The 14061-nt window shown below is 42.7% G+C and overlaps 2 protein-coding genes across 4 annotated transcripts; both read right to left on the reverse strand.

Moving 5' to 3' along the window:
• Positions 1 to 831: 831 nt before the first annotated feature.
• On the reverse strand, positions 832 to 8891 carry LOC310673128 (asialoglycoprotein receptor 2-like). 3 transcript variants are annotated; one of them, XM_083431052.1, is made up of 6 exons: positions 7641 to 8883; positions 5783 to 5896; positions 4790 to 4915; positions 3007 to 3152; positions 2470 to 2579; positions 832 to 1058 (listed from the first exon to the last, which is right to left on the reverse strand). In XM_083431052.1, the coding sequence occupies exons 1-6, from the start codon at positions 7741 to 7743 to the stop codon at positions 869 to 871; spliced, it is 789 nt and encodes a 262-aa protein (XP_083287178.1). In that variant the 5' UTR covers positions 7744 to 8883; the 3' UTR covers positions 832 to 868. The 3 variants fall into 3 exon arrangements, 2 of the variants coding, with proteins under 2 accessions (XP_083287178.1, XP_083287179.1); XR_014508874.1 differs by having other exon boundaries at positions 972 to 1058; positions 1729 to 2579; positions 7641 to 8885; XM_083431053.1 differs by lacking the exon at positions 5783 to 5896 and having other exon boundaries at positions 7641 to 8891.
• A 702-nt stretch (positions 8892 to 9593) lies between these two features.
• TRAPPC5 (trafficking protein particle complex subunit 5) lies at positions 9594 to 12548 on the reverse strand. The gene is made up of 2 exons (XM_083431055.1): positions 12165 to 12548; positions 9594 to 11268 (listed from the first exon to the last, which is right to left on the reverse strand). Exon 2 carries the CDS (start codon positions 11262 to 11264, stop codon positions 10698 to 10700), a length of 567 nt encoding a protein of 188 aa, XP_083287181.1. The 5' UTR covers positions 11265 to 11268; positions 12165 to 12548; the 3' UTR covers positions 9594 to 10697.
• Positions 12549 to 14061: the final 1513 nt, after the last annotated feature.

Consider the following 14061-nt stretch of genomic DNA (forward strand, 5'->3'; position numbering starts at 1 on the left):
AAGAAGAAAAATGGTTCCAAACAATTTAAAAGGAAAAGAATGTGGTTTCATTACAAAAGGATCATGCGGTCTTTGTGTTAACAAAGACATGCAGGCTGTGTAAATCTCCTAGCTAGGAAAATTTACTTGCATGTATATTTTGTTGAGCTGGGAGCCATGCATAGCTACCAGCTTTTTCCAAGAAAGAGAGTATATAGGTACAACTGAGGTATGTAGAGAACTGGTCTTAACTGACCAACTAACTATGGGCTTTGGTTGTGTATGCAATTGGAGCACAATTAAAGCTGTTTGAAATTATCACAAAGAAAAGCTACATGCAAGAACTAAACACATTAGGGTTAAAAACTACCATGTGCATTAGGTAATACAAGACAGACATGTTGAATTGTGGTGTATTGTCAAACCAAAGAAATGACAGCTGATATTCTGACCAAGCCACTACCAAGAGACAGTTCTGAAAACCTTCAAGTCAAGATGGGACTCTGAGTGGGTCGTTAATTGTGCGTGCAATTGCTACATTTGCTTGAGAGGCAGTTTGTGGGATAACCAGCCTCAAAGAAACAGCATGCCTGAGTCTAATTAGTATTTGAATTGGTTTCTAGGATTCTAACAAGACACACCTTTTAACCCAAGCTTTGGGAAATACTTGGTTGGTTGTCTCACCTTGCAGTTGTTGATTTTTAATACAATGGAAACAATTCATGAAATACTGTTAGGAACAGAGCACGTGTTTTCACAGCAGTGACACATCTGTTTGACTGGTGTATGTCCTTGCTACAAGTTGCTTTTGCTTTTCTTCTGTATTTGCTTTGTACAATTATCTTTTTTAAAAAATTGTTTCTATGGAATAAAAATAAAGCAAATCATTTCAGTGGGGTGAAAGTGGAGACCGCAGAACACAGGTCACCTCCATGTCCCTCTCACAGACAGATAGATGGAGCTTATCACAGGGAATGTTGTTCCACTTGCCCTTTGAGGCTTCATCTGAAGTAAGAACACAATGGGTCTTATAATTATATTTGTCGGTAAGTTGAATGTTATCTGGCGTCTCCCAGTTTCTGAAAAAGATAAAACAGCGTGAGTCACATACCAGCAGGGTGATGAGAGGGGACAGAGCTTGAAGTTGGGAAAGAAACAGCTGCTGGCCTCAAATTTTCTGCAGATTCTGAGCAGCAGGATCAACTGCAGGTGACTGCAATCCTAGGAGCACTTTGCCCAGGAGTAAATCTCCCTTAAACACAGTGGTAAAGGTAAAAGTAAAGGGACCCCTGACCATTAGGTCCAGTCGTGACCGACTCTGGGGTTGCAGCGCTCATCTCACTTTATTGGCCGAGGGAGCCAGCGTACAGCTTCTGGGTCATGTGGCCAGCATGACTAAGCCGCTTCTGGCGAACCAGAGCAGCGCACGGAAACACCGTTTACCTTCCCGCCGGTGCGGTACCTATTTATCTACTTGCACTTTTGATGTGCTTTCGAACTGCTAGGTTGGCAGGAGCAGGGACCAAGCAATGGGAGTTCACCCCGTTGCGGGGATTCGAACCGCTGACCTTCTGATTGGCAAGTCCTAGGCTCTGTGGTTTAACCCACAGCGCCACCCGCGTCCAAACACAGTGGTATTGACTTCTAAATAAAGATGCCTAAGATTGTGGTGCATGTGAAGAAGAGAACATCACATTGACCAAAGAGGATGGTGCTGCTTTCCCACAGCCAGTCCCAGATCAAACATACTTGTCATTTATATTGAAGTACTGTTTACTTCAATGGCTCTGGTGACAGCAGGATCTATATTCTTCCTTCTCCATCCAAGTTTCCTGCTATGCCCTTCATGCTTTTATCTACCACCTATAAAATCTAATAAATACAAATAGCTGCTGGTTAGATTAAAAACCAGGGGTGAGGAATAGGATATAACTAGGGAGTTGAATCCTTATCTCCTCCACCCACAGGCCAAGTGTGACAGGTGGGTAGGGCATTGTGATCACCTGGCATCAAAATGACATCATATGACCCATTTTGGACACTAAAACCCTGACAATCAGCTGATCAAAGCACCACATACAGCAGAGGGATACTCGCCCAGTCCCATTTTTATCGCTCCACACCTGATGGAAGAAGGAGAATTAACATGGGAGGCTTTTAGCCAAGCTGGCATCCATGTAACATCCACCTCCATAAGGACCATATATACACTGGTCACTTCAACACCCTACATTTAATTCTTTGCCATGGGTGCTGACAGCTGTTAGGAGACACTTAATACACCACAACTCCCAGGATTCTCTGGGTGAATCCATGACTGATAAAGTATAAGAGTGCTTTAAAGGTTTGGTTTGGTGTGAATATGTTGTTTCCTGTCCGTATTATGGGAAACACACTTCCAAATTTTTACTGCTGAAATTCTTAAAGCTTTCTGAGCCTCAGTCTCAATGTGTAAAGATAAAGGGTGATGCATTGAAGAATTCTACTCACTCAAAGGTCAACTCTGTACCATCCACCCATTGCCACCCTGGTACACCCTCTGCATAACGCAAGCCAATCCACAGATTCTTCGCGGAATCCATTTTATAAATTAGAAAGTTCTAGACAAAATGAAAACAGAATCAAATTACTCCTTACCTGCTGCCCAGTATTTTTGCCAAGCACTTTTGCATGTTCTTTTCAGTAATATATTCATTTACATACACTGTTTATCCTAGTATATAGTTTTGTACACATTACAAGGATTGCATTGCAAAATTCAGAGAAATGCAAATCTTAAAGGATGACAGCACTTTGGTTCACATATTGTTTCGGAAAGTGTGAACTCAATCCAATTTCTCTCCTGTCTATACTTAAGTCTCAACTTCAGATCAGGGCATAGGACTGGCTTTTATGGGAAAGCAGTTCTCTGCCATCTGTTGTTTGCCTGCTTGCAGTAATTTCTACCTAGCAAGGAGAGGGTGTCCTATGCAACAGTCTCTGAATCTCCACATCTTAGATGAGAGAGTCAGGACAGGAGAGACTCACCTGTTCCATTTTGTTGTCAATTATCATCAGATCTGCACCCAGCCATCGGCAGAAGCTTCTGACCTCACCCCAGTTTCCTGTTTTTATGGGAAAGTAATAGCATTTCTCCTGAAATGCTACCCATTCATCTGGACACACTGAAAAGCCTGCAAGATAAGGAGCCTTAAACAATATATCCCACAGCAAGTGCATCCAAAATGTTCCACTGGTCATTCATCCGATATTTCTAAGACTGGTGTCACATACTACATGAACATTCAGCAAATGATACAATATCTAGGAGTTTTTAATCATATGATAGTTAATCACATGTGACAGCAGAGACATGGGGACCTGCTCCCTTTTAGAAATCCAAAAGGGGTATTTCGGTTTCCCATTCAACCCACATACCCCACTGACCTTAAGATGGTGTGCCGCTTTCCTCACAACTTTCACCATAATGAGGAAGAAGTCAAGAAAGACATCAGTGCAAGTATTTCAGCTTACCAGGTAGAATAATCTCCGCTTTCCTCCCCCTGCACACTGTTCTGGGGTTCTTACAACCCTCCAGATAGGATTTCTGATTTTCTCATATATTGTGAAGTGAGTTGCAGTAAGTATCAGCTAATCAACAATGATTTTAAACTGATGCATTTCAACAGTGTGATTCAGCTGCACACACAAAAAAAAAGGGGGGGGGGAGGCTAAGGCAATCTTCAGCCTCATTAACAGGCCTATAGTTTCCAAGTCATGGGAATTCATAATCCCACTTTATTCTGCACTAGTCAGACCTCATCTGGATAACCATGTCCAAGAAGGCTATAGAGACAATAAAATGGGTTCAGTGAGGACCACTGGCTAATGAAGATACAGTGGTACCTCGGGTTAAGAACTTAATTTGTTCTGGAGGTCCGTTCTTAACCTGAAACTGTTCTTAACCTGAGGTATCACTTTAGCTAATGGGGGCCTCCCGCTGCGCCGCTGGAGCACGATTTCTGTTCTCATCCTGAAGCAAAGTTCTTAACCTGAGGTACTATTTCTGGGTTAGCGGAGTCTGTAACCTGAAGCGTCTGTAACACGAGGTATTACTGTATTTAGGGATGTGGAAAATAAATAAATAAATAAATAAAGGAAGGAAGGTGTAAACTAAGAACTGGGTATATTCATCCTGGTTTGATTTGGTTAATTTGGGGGATTGGTGGGGGAAATGTGGCACTCTTCCAATACCTGAAGGGCTGTCACACAGAAGCTCATTTTCTGCTGCCTCAGCAAGCGGGACCAGATCTAGTGAGCTGAAGTTACAGGAGGAAAGGTTTTGGCTGAACAACAGGAAAACATTCTGGATGGTAAGAGTAGTTTGGCAGTGGAACCAGCTTCCAAGGGTGGTGGTGGGCTCTCCCCCATTGTAGGTCTTCAGTTAGAGGCTGGAGAGTCATCTGCTATGGATGTTCTAACTCTGGATGTCCTGAGTTGAGTAGAAGGAGGTGGCCTGAGGCCTTCAATCACTCTATGATTCTATGTCTATTTTGTCCTCAGATTTCTGTAGCTGAATGCAGGTTGTCAATGTATACTTTTAAGAAAGGAATCGTGTGTGTGTGTGTGTGTGTGTGTGTTGGAGTTTTTAGACATTTAAAACGTAACATGGCTGTATGCAATTGGCATTTCTTAAATAAAATGAATTGAGAGGTGTTAGATATTTAAAAGATGGGTGCATGTGTGCCATGCTTTAAACGTGCATCATGCTTTAAGCTTCACAGAAGTAACGACCAAAAAAAAGTTTAGCCTTCTCCAGATATGGACTTACATCTAACAGATGTCATCACGAAAGCAGCTTTCACCATGATAAGGGAGCAGAGCAGCAGAAGTGAGAAGATGCTGACGGGTTTCCTGACGAAAGGTCCCCGCTTGTCATCCTCAAATGTATACAGTGCTGCAAATAAAGAAGAGTAAGCCACCTAGAAGCTGTGGGAGCGTCAGAAAATTTCAGGAACTAGAAATCTTGCAGGCAAGCAAGAGGCATTAGTACAGTTCAAGAACAAATTCCAGCCAGGAAAAGCAATCAAGGATGCTAAAAAGCAGGGACTGTGGCCTGGGGAGGAAGCATGACTCCGTGAGTGTCCTGAGGGCCGGGCCACATTTGGCCCCCAGGCTTTAGGTTCACCACCCATTTTAAGGGATTACAGTTTAAATTGAAAAAGTCTGATTCTGTCAGGCTGCTGCCAGCAACTCCCATGGCCCGTTTACCCAAGAACATATAAAGAAGGCAAGGAATGTTCTTGCCATCCGCTTTTTATTCAGTATTTACAGAGAGAGGCTTTAGAACCCAGCCTCTTGGATAATGGCGTTGTCCCAAGTGAATCTCCACACACACACCCCATCTCTCCCACTTCCTTATTCGTCATCTTCATCACCTCTACAGGTGCTGACTTTGAGCTCTGGCTCTCCTACTTTCAAGGCTCGATGGGTTCTGGGTGTGTGTGTCTGGGATGCTTTCTAAAGACACTGAGTCCATCTGCTGTCACCCTCTTGGTACTTCCTCCTCCTCCTCCTCCTCTCCCATTATTTCTCAACTTTCCCCCTCATCTGCCTCTGAGCTATGACCTCCCTCAAATCCCTGTTGTAATTCTAAACAGTCCTCCTCTACTCTGGAAGAGTGAGGCTAGGGAGGCAGTCTCCACCATTCCTCCTCTGCCCAGTCCCGGACAGTTTCATATATTGCACAAGCATATTCCCAGAGTTTTCCAAGCACATTAGAAAAGTTCGTAATATCATTTGTCAAGTTCATTGAACCTTTCACCTGGCTCTGCTTTCCCTCTGTTGTCTGGTAGCCTTCTCATCTGTATGCCAGAAAACCCGATGTACTCATATTCTGGCTCAGCATTCTCATATCCCAGGTCCAAAATCATTGAGTCTACAGAGAGGAAAGAACACTTTTAAGAGACGGTCTGCTTTGTGACTTTCTGGATGAAAGGGTCTTGCTGCACCCTGAATGGGTGCACATCCAGCCCTCTCTTTCTACAGTGCACAGGTAAGAAACTGTAACACAAACCAATGAGAATATAGCCCTTTTGGTGGCTTCTGTGGGTTAAACCACAGAGCCTAGGACTTGCTGATCAGAAGGTTGGCGGTTCAAATCCCCGTGATGGGGTGAGCTCCCGTTGCTCGGTCCCTGCTCCTGCCAACCTAGCAGTTCGTAAGGACGTCAAAGTGCAAGTAGATAAATAGGTACCGCTCCGGCGGGAAGGTAAACGGCGTTTCCGTGCGCTGCTCTGGTTCGCCAGAAGCGGCTTAGTCATGCTGGCCACATGATGCAAGATTTTTGGTACCTATAATGACAGGCTCCCCTGACCAGAACCCCCTTGACATGATGTTATATCTCCTTGCAGACAAAGATAAGTATGTGACCTGGCGGGTAGCACTTTTTGCAACTGCTGCTAGGAAAATTAGAGCAAATTATATAGCCAAGGTAGCCATTAACTGTAAAGGAGATGAATTTATTTGATCCCATCTATCTACCTCAGGCTATGCTCTATCTTTGTCAGCAAACTCTGAGTATAAATTGCACACTGTATTAATTGATACTGTTTTTAACATTAGTGACCATGTGATGATTTTAGCTTATGAATTTTATTGTTGAAGGTTTTTATTTGTACATTTTATAGTACTTTTATAGCTTTGTTTAGAGTACGTAATGTTTTAATAATACAAATGTTTTAAGTCTTTTTTTACCAATTCAGTATAATTTCTTTTAATTGTCAAATAATTCTGTGTACATTGCGGCAGCCTTTGGCTATGTGCAATAAAACTGACTGAGACTGAGACTGGACCTAATGGTCAGGGGTCCCTTTACCTTTACCTTTTCCCCTACATTTACAACATTTATGTATTGCATTTTATTAAGAGCGTATTAGTATAGGCAATACTAGGGCTACCTTCTGGAGCCTCCTGGTTTGAGTGAAATGTCTTTGGGGGATAGTGAGACATAAGCCTTTTAGAACGTGAATCAACTAGTAATATGGTTGCTTTAATCAAGTTTCTTTCCCCACCCCCATCACTAGTCCTGACCAATGTTTCAGGTCAGCCTCTTCACTTTGGCAAATATTTCTCCCCAAATTCAGTTTAATGTATTGATTTACTCTTTGGAGGTACCAAGAGATTCCAGATATACTAAACTGCTCCTTTTCCAGTCAATTTGATGGCTGCTGACTAGTAGTCTCCCTATAGACATTGCTTCTAACTTTTGCCCACCATCCAGCCCTCACTCTTGAAAACTGAGCCCTTTGGAACACATATCTAAAAATTGAGGAAAAAAGTTTCGATATATAAGAGCTGACACTTTTTAGCAGATATACATTTTAAGAAAGTTTATACAGCAAGCCAAACGGTAGCAAAAAGCAGCTGACATTAACTAAACTGTAGTGAAAAATGTGACTGTTTCTTACAATGTTTCCACAATAACCTCCGAGTTCTGCAGCAAGAAATGTTATTGCTCTTGGAGAACTGTGGCTACATGGCATAGTGCATAGAGTTGCAAATTTCACTTCGGAATAAGACCCCTTCCCTAGGTAAGGGCACCTCCCCTTTATTTTGCTTCTGTTGTGTTATTACAGAACCAGAGCAACCCTTTGAGAATTTCTTCTCATTCTCCCCGTTACCTGCTTTTGCAGGTTCAAACTCCGAGTGCACTTCCTCAGTGTGGGATATTTTCTCTGACACATTGTCATTGCAGTATTCTTCATTCTGATAGCCGTCATCCATGGTAGGTTAAGGCTGCTCCAAGTCAGAGTTCTTGGGGCAGATGCAACACAGCCGCTTGTGCTTCCTTTCTGTCACTATCAGCTTCTATCTAGCAAGCCACAAATGAGTCAGGCCCCTAAATGCCCACCCCTAGCACCACCTCGCTGCTTGGGGTAGGGGAAAGTCTTCTTGTTTACTTGGTAAAAGCCAAGGGAAAGCACAACTTGTTGTTCTGTTTTTTCCCTTGTGCACCTCCCTTGCAACGATGCTGTGGACACTTTAAAGCATTGCAGTTCTGCAACTACGTAGCACTTAAAATGTAACATGCCTTACTTTGGTTCAGAAGGTGTCCCTGCTGTCACAGTCACTTCTTTGCTGGGAGAAAAGTTGTGTGGTCTCCTAAAGCTATATGGATGTACTTTGCACTTAAGTTCCTGTTTCCACAAGCCAAACACCTCCTCAGAAGTGGCTCTTATTAGATGGAAGCAGTTTACAATTTAGTTGTTACAATCACCATCAAGTCATTTGTATCATGAGTTGCACCTCCTACCTATTCAGCATCTGATTACAGGAAAAGCTCAATTTGTTCCAAGGTAAGTTTCCAGCTTTTGGTGGTGAATAAACGCCATCCTATGCACCCTTATCAGTAGATCAAAAGACCATGAGCAAAAACTCTGTTAACACTGGTAGAAGTCCGCAATCCTATGTAGGCTTTAGTAAGAATGCATAAAAGTGGTTATTCGTTAAGTTCCATGACTTGTGATCTTATTTAGTAATTTTCTAATGAACTGCATGGGGAGAGGAAGGAACTAGTACTACTGTACATCTGAGAGTGATCAAGCAGCATATACAAGAATCCACTCTTGGAATTGTAAGTACAGAACAATAGAATCATTGAATCAACTGTAACTTCTCCCACTTTTAAGAAGCATCAATTTGACGGTTTTTATCCAAAATGAGTTATGACGCAAGATACCACTTCTGGGGTGCTTCTGGAGGTAGCTGTATCACTGAAGGCTCAGGCAGCCTCAGTGGCTAGAGGTGCCTTTTACCAACTGTGGCTGGTTCAACAGCTGCAACCATTCCTAGACTGGGAAAGTGTGGCCACATTTCCTCAAGGCAATGGACTATGTGGGGCTTCCTTTGATCCAGAAGCTGCAGTTAGTGCAAAAATGCTACAGCCCTGTTGCTGCCAGGGGTGAGACTTTGTCAGCATACAACAGCTGTACTCAGGGATCTGCCCTGGTTGCTGATTTGCCACCAGGCCAGGTTCAATGTGTTACTATTAGTATATAAAGTCTTTAATAATTTGGGCCTAGTTTACCTGCAAGATCACCTTACCCCATATATGTCCACTTGACCACTTCGAACTGAGGAACTGGCACTGTTACAGGTGCCACATAATACCCATTCTGCATTTGTAAAAATGGTATTTTAGTGTGGTAGCACCTATACGTTGGAACTCCCTTCCTATTGATACCAGGCAGGCACTTTTCAGCACCTGCTAAAACATTGTTTAGCGAAGTCTACCCAAATATCTAGAATGCTGTTGTGCTTTTTGGTTTATTGCTGGTTTTAGTTTTTTGAATGTTTTAAATTGTTGTTTTAATGGTTATTACCAATAAATTTTATTGTTTTATTCTTTTTGTAAACCACTTTGAAGTTTTTTCCCCACTATCCAAAAATAAATTTTATGACAAAAAACAAATAAATTCACTTACATCTTTATAATAAAAACAAAGATATAAGCCCAACAATTCAATGCTATTTGGAAAGAATGTGAACACTATTACAGTCACACAAAATGGACTGTGCACAGAACAGGAACAACACACTAAATGAAGTTGAGAGAGAGACAGACAAAAACATCCTTAATGGATTACTTTATGGAATTTATTAACCAGGTAAACAATTCTTCAAAACCATTAGCATCTTCATTGTATGGAATGATTTGAAACTGACTGGTTTAGATGAGATTTCTGCAATAAAATATCTTTCAACAGTATATTCTTGGTATTTTAGTTAATTTATTTTACCATTTTTTAAAAAGGGAAAAGAAGAGAGAAATCTTAGTTTGGGGGTGACATCACTTTCTTCTCTTCTCATGGCAAACAGGAAACACTGTGAAGGACCAGTTATGCTGAGGGAAAGCCCTGTAAGAACAGCTCTTGGAACAACTATCAAAGGAGTCTTTACAACTCTTAGATATTTTCCTCAGGTGTGGAGACAAGTATTCAAAGAAGAAACATGGGCAGTGAACAGTGTATTTTACAGAAGCAGGTAAAGCTCTCACCGGTTCTGGAGTGTTTTACCCCTGCCCTTGAGCTTTTTACTTAAAGTGCTTCATCTGCAAGTCTGAGCCACTCTTAAGCAAACTGGTAATGTAATTTGTGGGTTTCACTTGATTTGCTAAGGCAGCTGCAGCTCATTCCTAGAGGCAAGACAGCAAGCAGACTGCAAAGTTAAATAATAACTGATAGCCACTAGGTAAGAAGCAGCAACAGAATGAGTAGAGGCAATTTAGCTCATTCCAAAGCTGGCAGCCTAGCAATAACCTTTCATCCGTGCTTTTCTAGTGATAATGTCAGTGGGGTAACAACAAAACCAATACAACAGCATGAGAGGAATCTTTACATCAAATTACATAGCTCATATGCAAATCAGGACTGTGTTATCTCTTGGCTAGGAACGTGAACTGCATTCCCTCCTCAAGCCTTCGCCAAGAGTCAAGCAACAGAATTAAGGGTAGATTTCTGGAAACAGAATTGGTCCTGTGTAATCAGTACAAATGCTGTAGAAACATTTACCATCAGTATATGGGACACAGTCACTTGTTCCGATGCCACTTGGTTCTCCCTTACCATGCACCAAGCATGGTCAGGGTAGTTATTTTAGGATACTGTCAAAGTGTGTGTATATATGCATGTACATATACATACACACACAAACAATCCAGATTAAATGAAATGAAGCAGTCAGCGGCCATCCAGGGCTTTGTCACGTGCTATTACTGACTCATCAAATTTTATCATGAGGGTGGTTCCCTTGTGCCAGTGGGCTGTCACCTTGGCAGGGAAGCCGCTGCAAGTGAGCATAGCCTCCACGATGCCAGCTGTGAAGGAAGCACAGTTGAGTGTGCTGTTCTCCTTGGGAACAGAAATGTAAGTATTGATAAGAGGCTCCTTCTCAATGATGTAGTAAGTCTTGTCATCGTCATTGGCTTGCTCCAGCTTGTCAGCCTCCTTCCCAAAGAGAGCCTTCCATACGGTAACCTTGATGAACAGGAGAATGTTGATGACCTTGGTTTCTCTCTTACCATTTTTCTCCCGCATCACCAACACATCCAGGATACGAGCACCCACCTGCTGACCTAGCTCAGAAAGTTTGTTCTGAAGCTCAGAAACAGAGTAGACCCTGTTCTGACAGTACTGCACAATCTCAGAAAACAATAATGAAAAGGCACTAAGGCTAACATCAGTCTTGGGTCGGGTGAGTGACCGTTCAAGGATAGCAGACTTTCCACGGGTAAAACGTGCGTCCATGATGCTATTAAGAAAGAAAATTAAAAGGGTAATAAGCACCTTTCTAAAATTCACACAACTGCATTTCAAATGGGGCACTACTTTATACAGCAACTTCTAAATGATATTTATTTTGCATGGGAGGACAGACATATAAGCTAGTACAAGGAAGTGGATAGGATGCTGAATCTGGGTATTGCCAGCCTAAGTTTAAATCCCCACTAGGTGACTTTGGGCTAGCCATCACCTCCCAGCCTAACATAATTCATGGATTTTTGTGAAGGTAAAATGTGAGAATTCCTATAAACGTATAACATTCAGATGCTTGGGAAAAGGATTCAGTAAAACCACAATATAACAAGATATGCATATCTGCGGGGGGGGGAGAAACAACCAAAATAATGATGCTTGATCACCTTCTCTACAAAAAAGGGCCGAGTAGTTCATAGCTAGTAGTTCGTAGTTAGCCTAGCAGCCCCTGAAATGGTGACAGTGACTTACAAAGACAACAAACTTGAAACTCCAGGTTCCTTTAGTCTATGCCACAAATGGAAACTTATTATTGCAAGCCTCTTTTTGTTCTATGTGAATTGAAGTTCTGTGAAAGGATTACCAAGGGATTCCTAGCACTCCTGCTAAATTGCAGTTCCCGGGGCTTCCTGTGGGAAAAGGCATGTCCGATAAGCCATATATCAAACCTGTTTACATTTATAAGCCAGATACGAGACACAACCCCACTTTGCACCGCGAAAGAGCTGCACCTGGGACGCCACTAGGTCTTTAGAGGGGACCTTCCCCCTCCCACTGTTTCTGCAAACCTGGAGGAATCACGGAGATTAAGAGGGGAAGGAAATAACAATAATGCTTCCTCTGCCTCCCCGCCAACTTTTACTGAGCCCAAATGCTCCTCATATCTCTTACCTTCTGTGTGAAATTATCACTCTTTTGCAGCGATGTTCACCTTCCGCCTGTACGACAATCTTTACGGCCGCTGCAAAAGGGGAGGGGAGAAACGAATGCGTTTAACGGAAGTGGCGAAGACTCGGAAGCGTCACCATGGCAACGAAACGGGGGCCTAGGTGGTCTTGCGACCATGGTTCCGTGAGAATGAGCTAAAACGGAGCGTTTCCTCGGAGCGCGAGTTGAACCTAAGCGAGTATTATAAGGCTGGTAATAAGAACCTGCGTGTCTTTACCAAACTGCGGAAGAAAACAGGGCTTGGTAGAAGTTCAGCGGCAGAGGTTGTGGCTTGGAAGGTTGAGCGATCACCGTGGCAACCTGTCATGTACTCTATGGTTATCACACGATGAACGCCCGGCTGGATTTCCGGTCTCGTCTCTATGGCAAAAGGCAGTTATACGCATGCGCCCCTCGTTTCCCTGTTTAAAGGGAAGAGTACTGGTGAGGTTGTGGTTAAGGCAGCTTTTCTCGCTGGTTAGAAAAAATGTAGAGAGGCATGGTGTGTGCTTTGTGCCCCTCTAGTGGCCAGCTGGCATTGCAGTGATTTCAGCGCGGGGTGCGGGAATAACAAAAATAGAGAGAGTGTAGAGAGTCTTGTGGCATTTTTGAGAGGAACAAACGTATTCTGGCATAAGCATTCGTTCTTTCTATGCCGTAGCACATTGGTTACAGTCTTTAAGGTGACTCAAAACTCTTAGGTTTTGCTGCATCAAACACACAGCTGACCCCTCTGGAAATGGTTACAGTGGTTTTTAAGTGATTGAAACACACAGTTACTTTGCATTCAGTAAGTGGAAGGAGCATCCATACTTTCTTTTAGGGTTGGCCATGTTTGGAACTTACAAAGTCTGAGGTAGGTGTTGAGTTTGTTGGCATCTGAGCCAGTCCCCCCTCCCAATTGTAGGCAGCTTTTCTGTCCATCTAACTCCCAAAAGCTGTTTTTGGTTGGAAGCGCACCGTAGCTGCAACATTCCAAGATGTATTTCAAATTCAGATTCATCAGTGGACTGAAGTATATTGGGAAACACTTCATGTACCTGGAGAAGGATAGAACATTGTTTCATTTGTGAAGGTACTCCCACCTCTGCTCCCCAAGAAAGAGAAAATCTTCACTAATTATTAGCAGAATATTAGACTGGGGCATCAAGAAGAATGGGTCAAATTAAGTTTTTTCTTTATTTTTAAAGATTCTGTGCTTTGTGATCCTCATCTTTCTCTGGTGTGTGGTATTTATACACTATTCAGGGTGTTGGCTCTAACATATAAAGCTCTAAATGGCCTAGGTCCTACATACTTCTTGAGGCTTCGTCATATGATTATTCCTGCCCAGTAGTTAAGGGTCATCAGGTGGTCCTGCTGTGAAGCCAAGTTACTCACTCCTCACAAGAGGGTTACAGTGTAGGGCTTTCATAGCAACATATTCTGTGTGGCAGCTGAAGTGCTGAATTGGTGCATGAAATCAGTAATAGCCTGCTTTGGATGAGGACCAATAATCTGAAGCACAATTCTGACAAGATGGAGGTTTTGAGGATTCCTGTTTAATTTTCTCAGGGAGAAGGTGCTTAGCCTGTTCTGGATGGGACAGTACTCTTCCTACAGGACTAGCTTTGCCATTTTTGGATTCTCTTATATTCAACTTTAATCAAGCCTCCCAAACCCCTGGATCCAGCAAGGGTTAAAGCCAGACAGGCCATTAAGAAAAAGGCAGCAAGCTAGAGGATCAGAGCACAATGGTTGATTTCTGTTTGAATGAAGGCTGTGGCTATGGGAGAAACAAAACCACCTTGGGGTGTTCATGCTGTGACCCCTTCCATCATAGGCTCAGGTTGTATATATGTGTAAATAAACCCTATATGAT

The sequence above is a fragment of the Podarcis tiliguerta genome (genome assembly GCF_965153285.1).
Source record: "Podarcis tiliguerta genome assembly, chromosome: 2".
NCBI classification, from domain to species: Eukaryota; Metazoa; Chordata; class Lepidosauria; order Squamata; family Lacertidae; genus Podarcis; species Podarcis tiliguerta.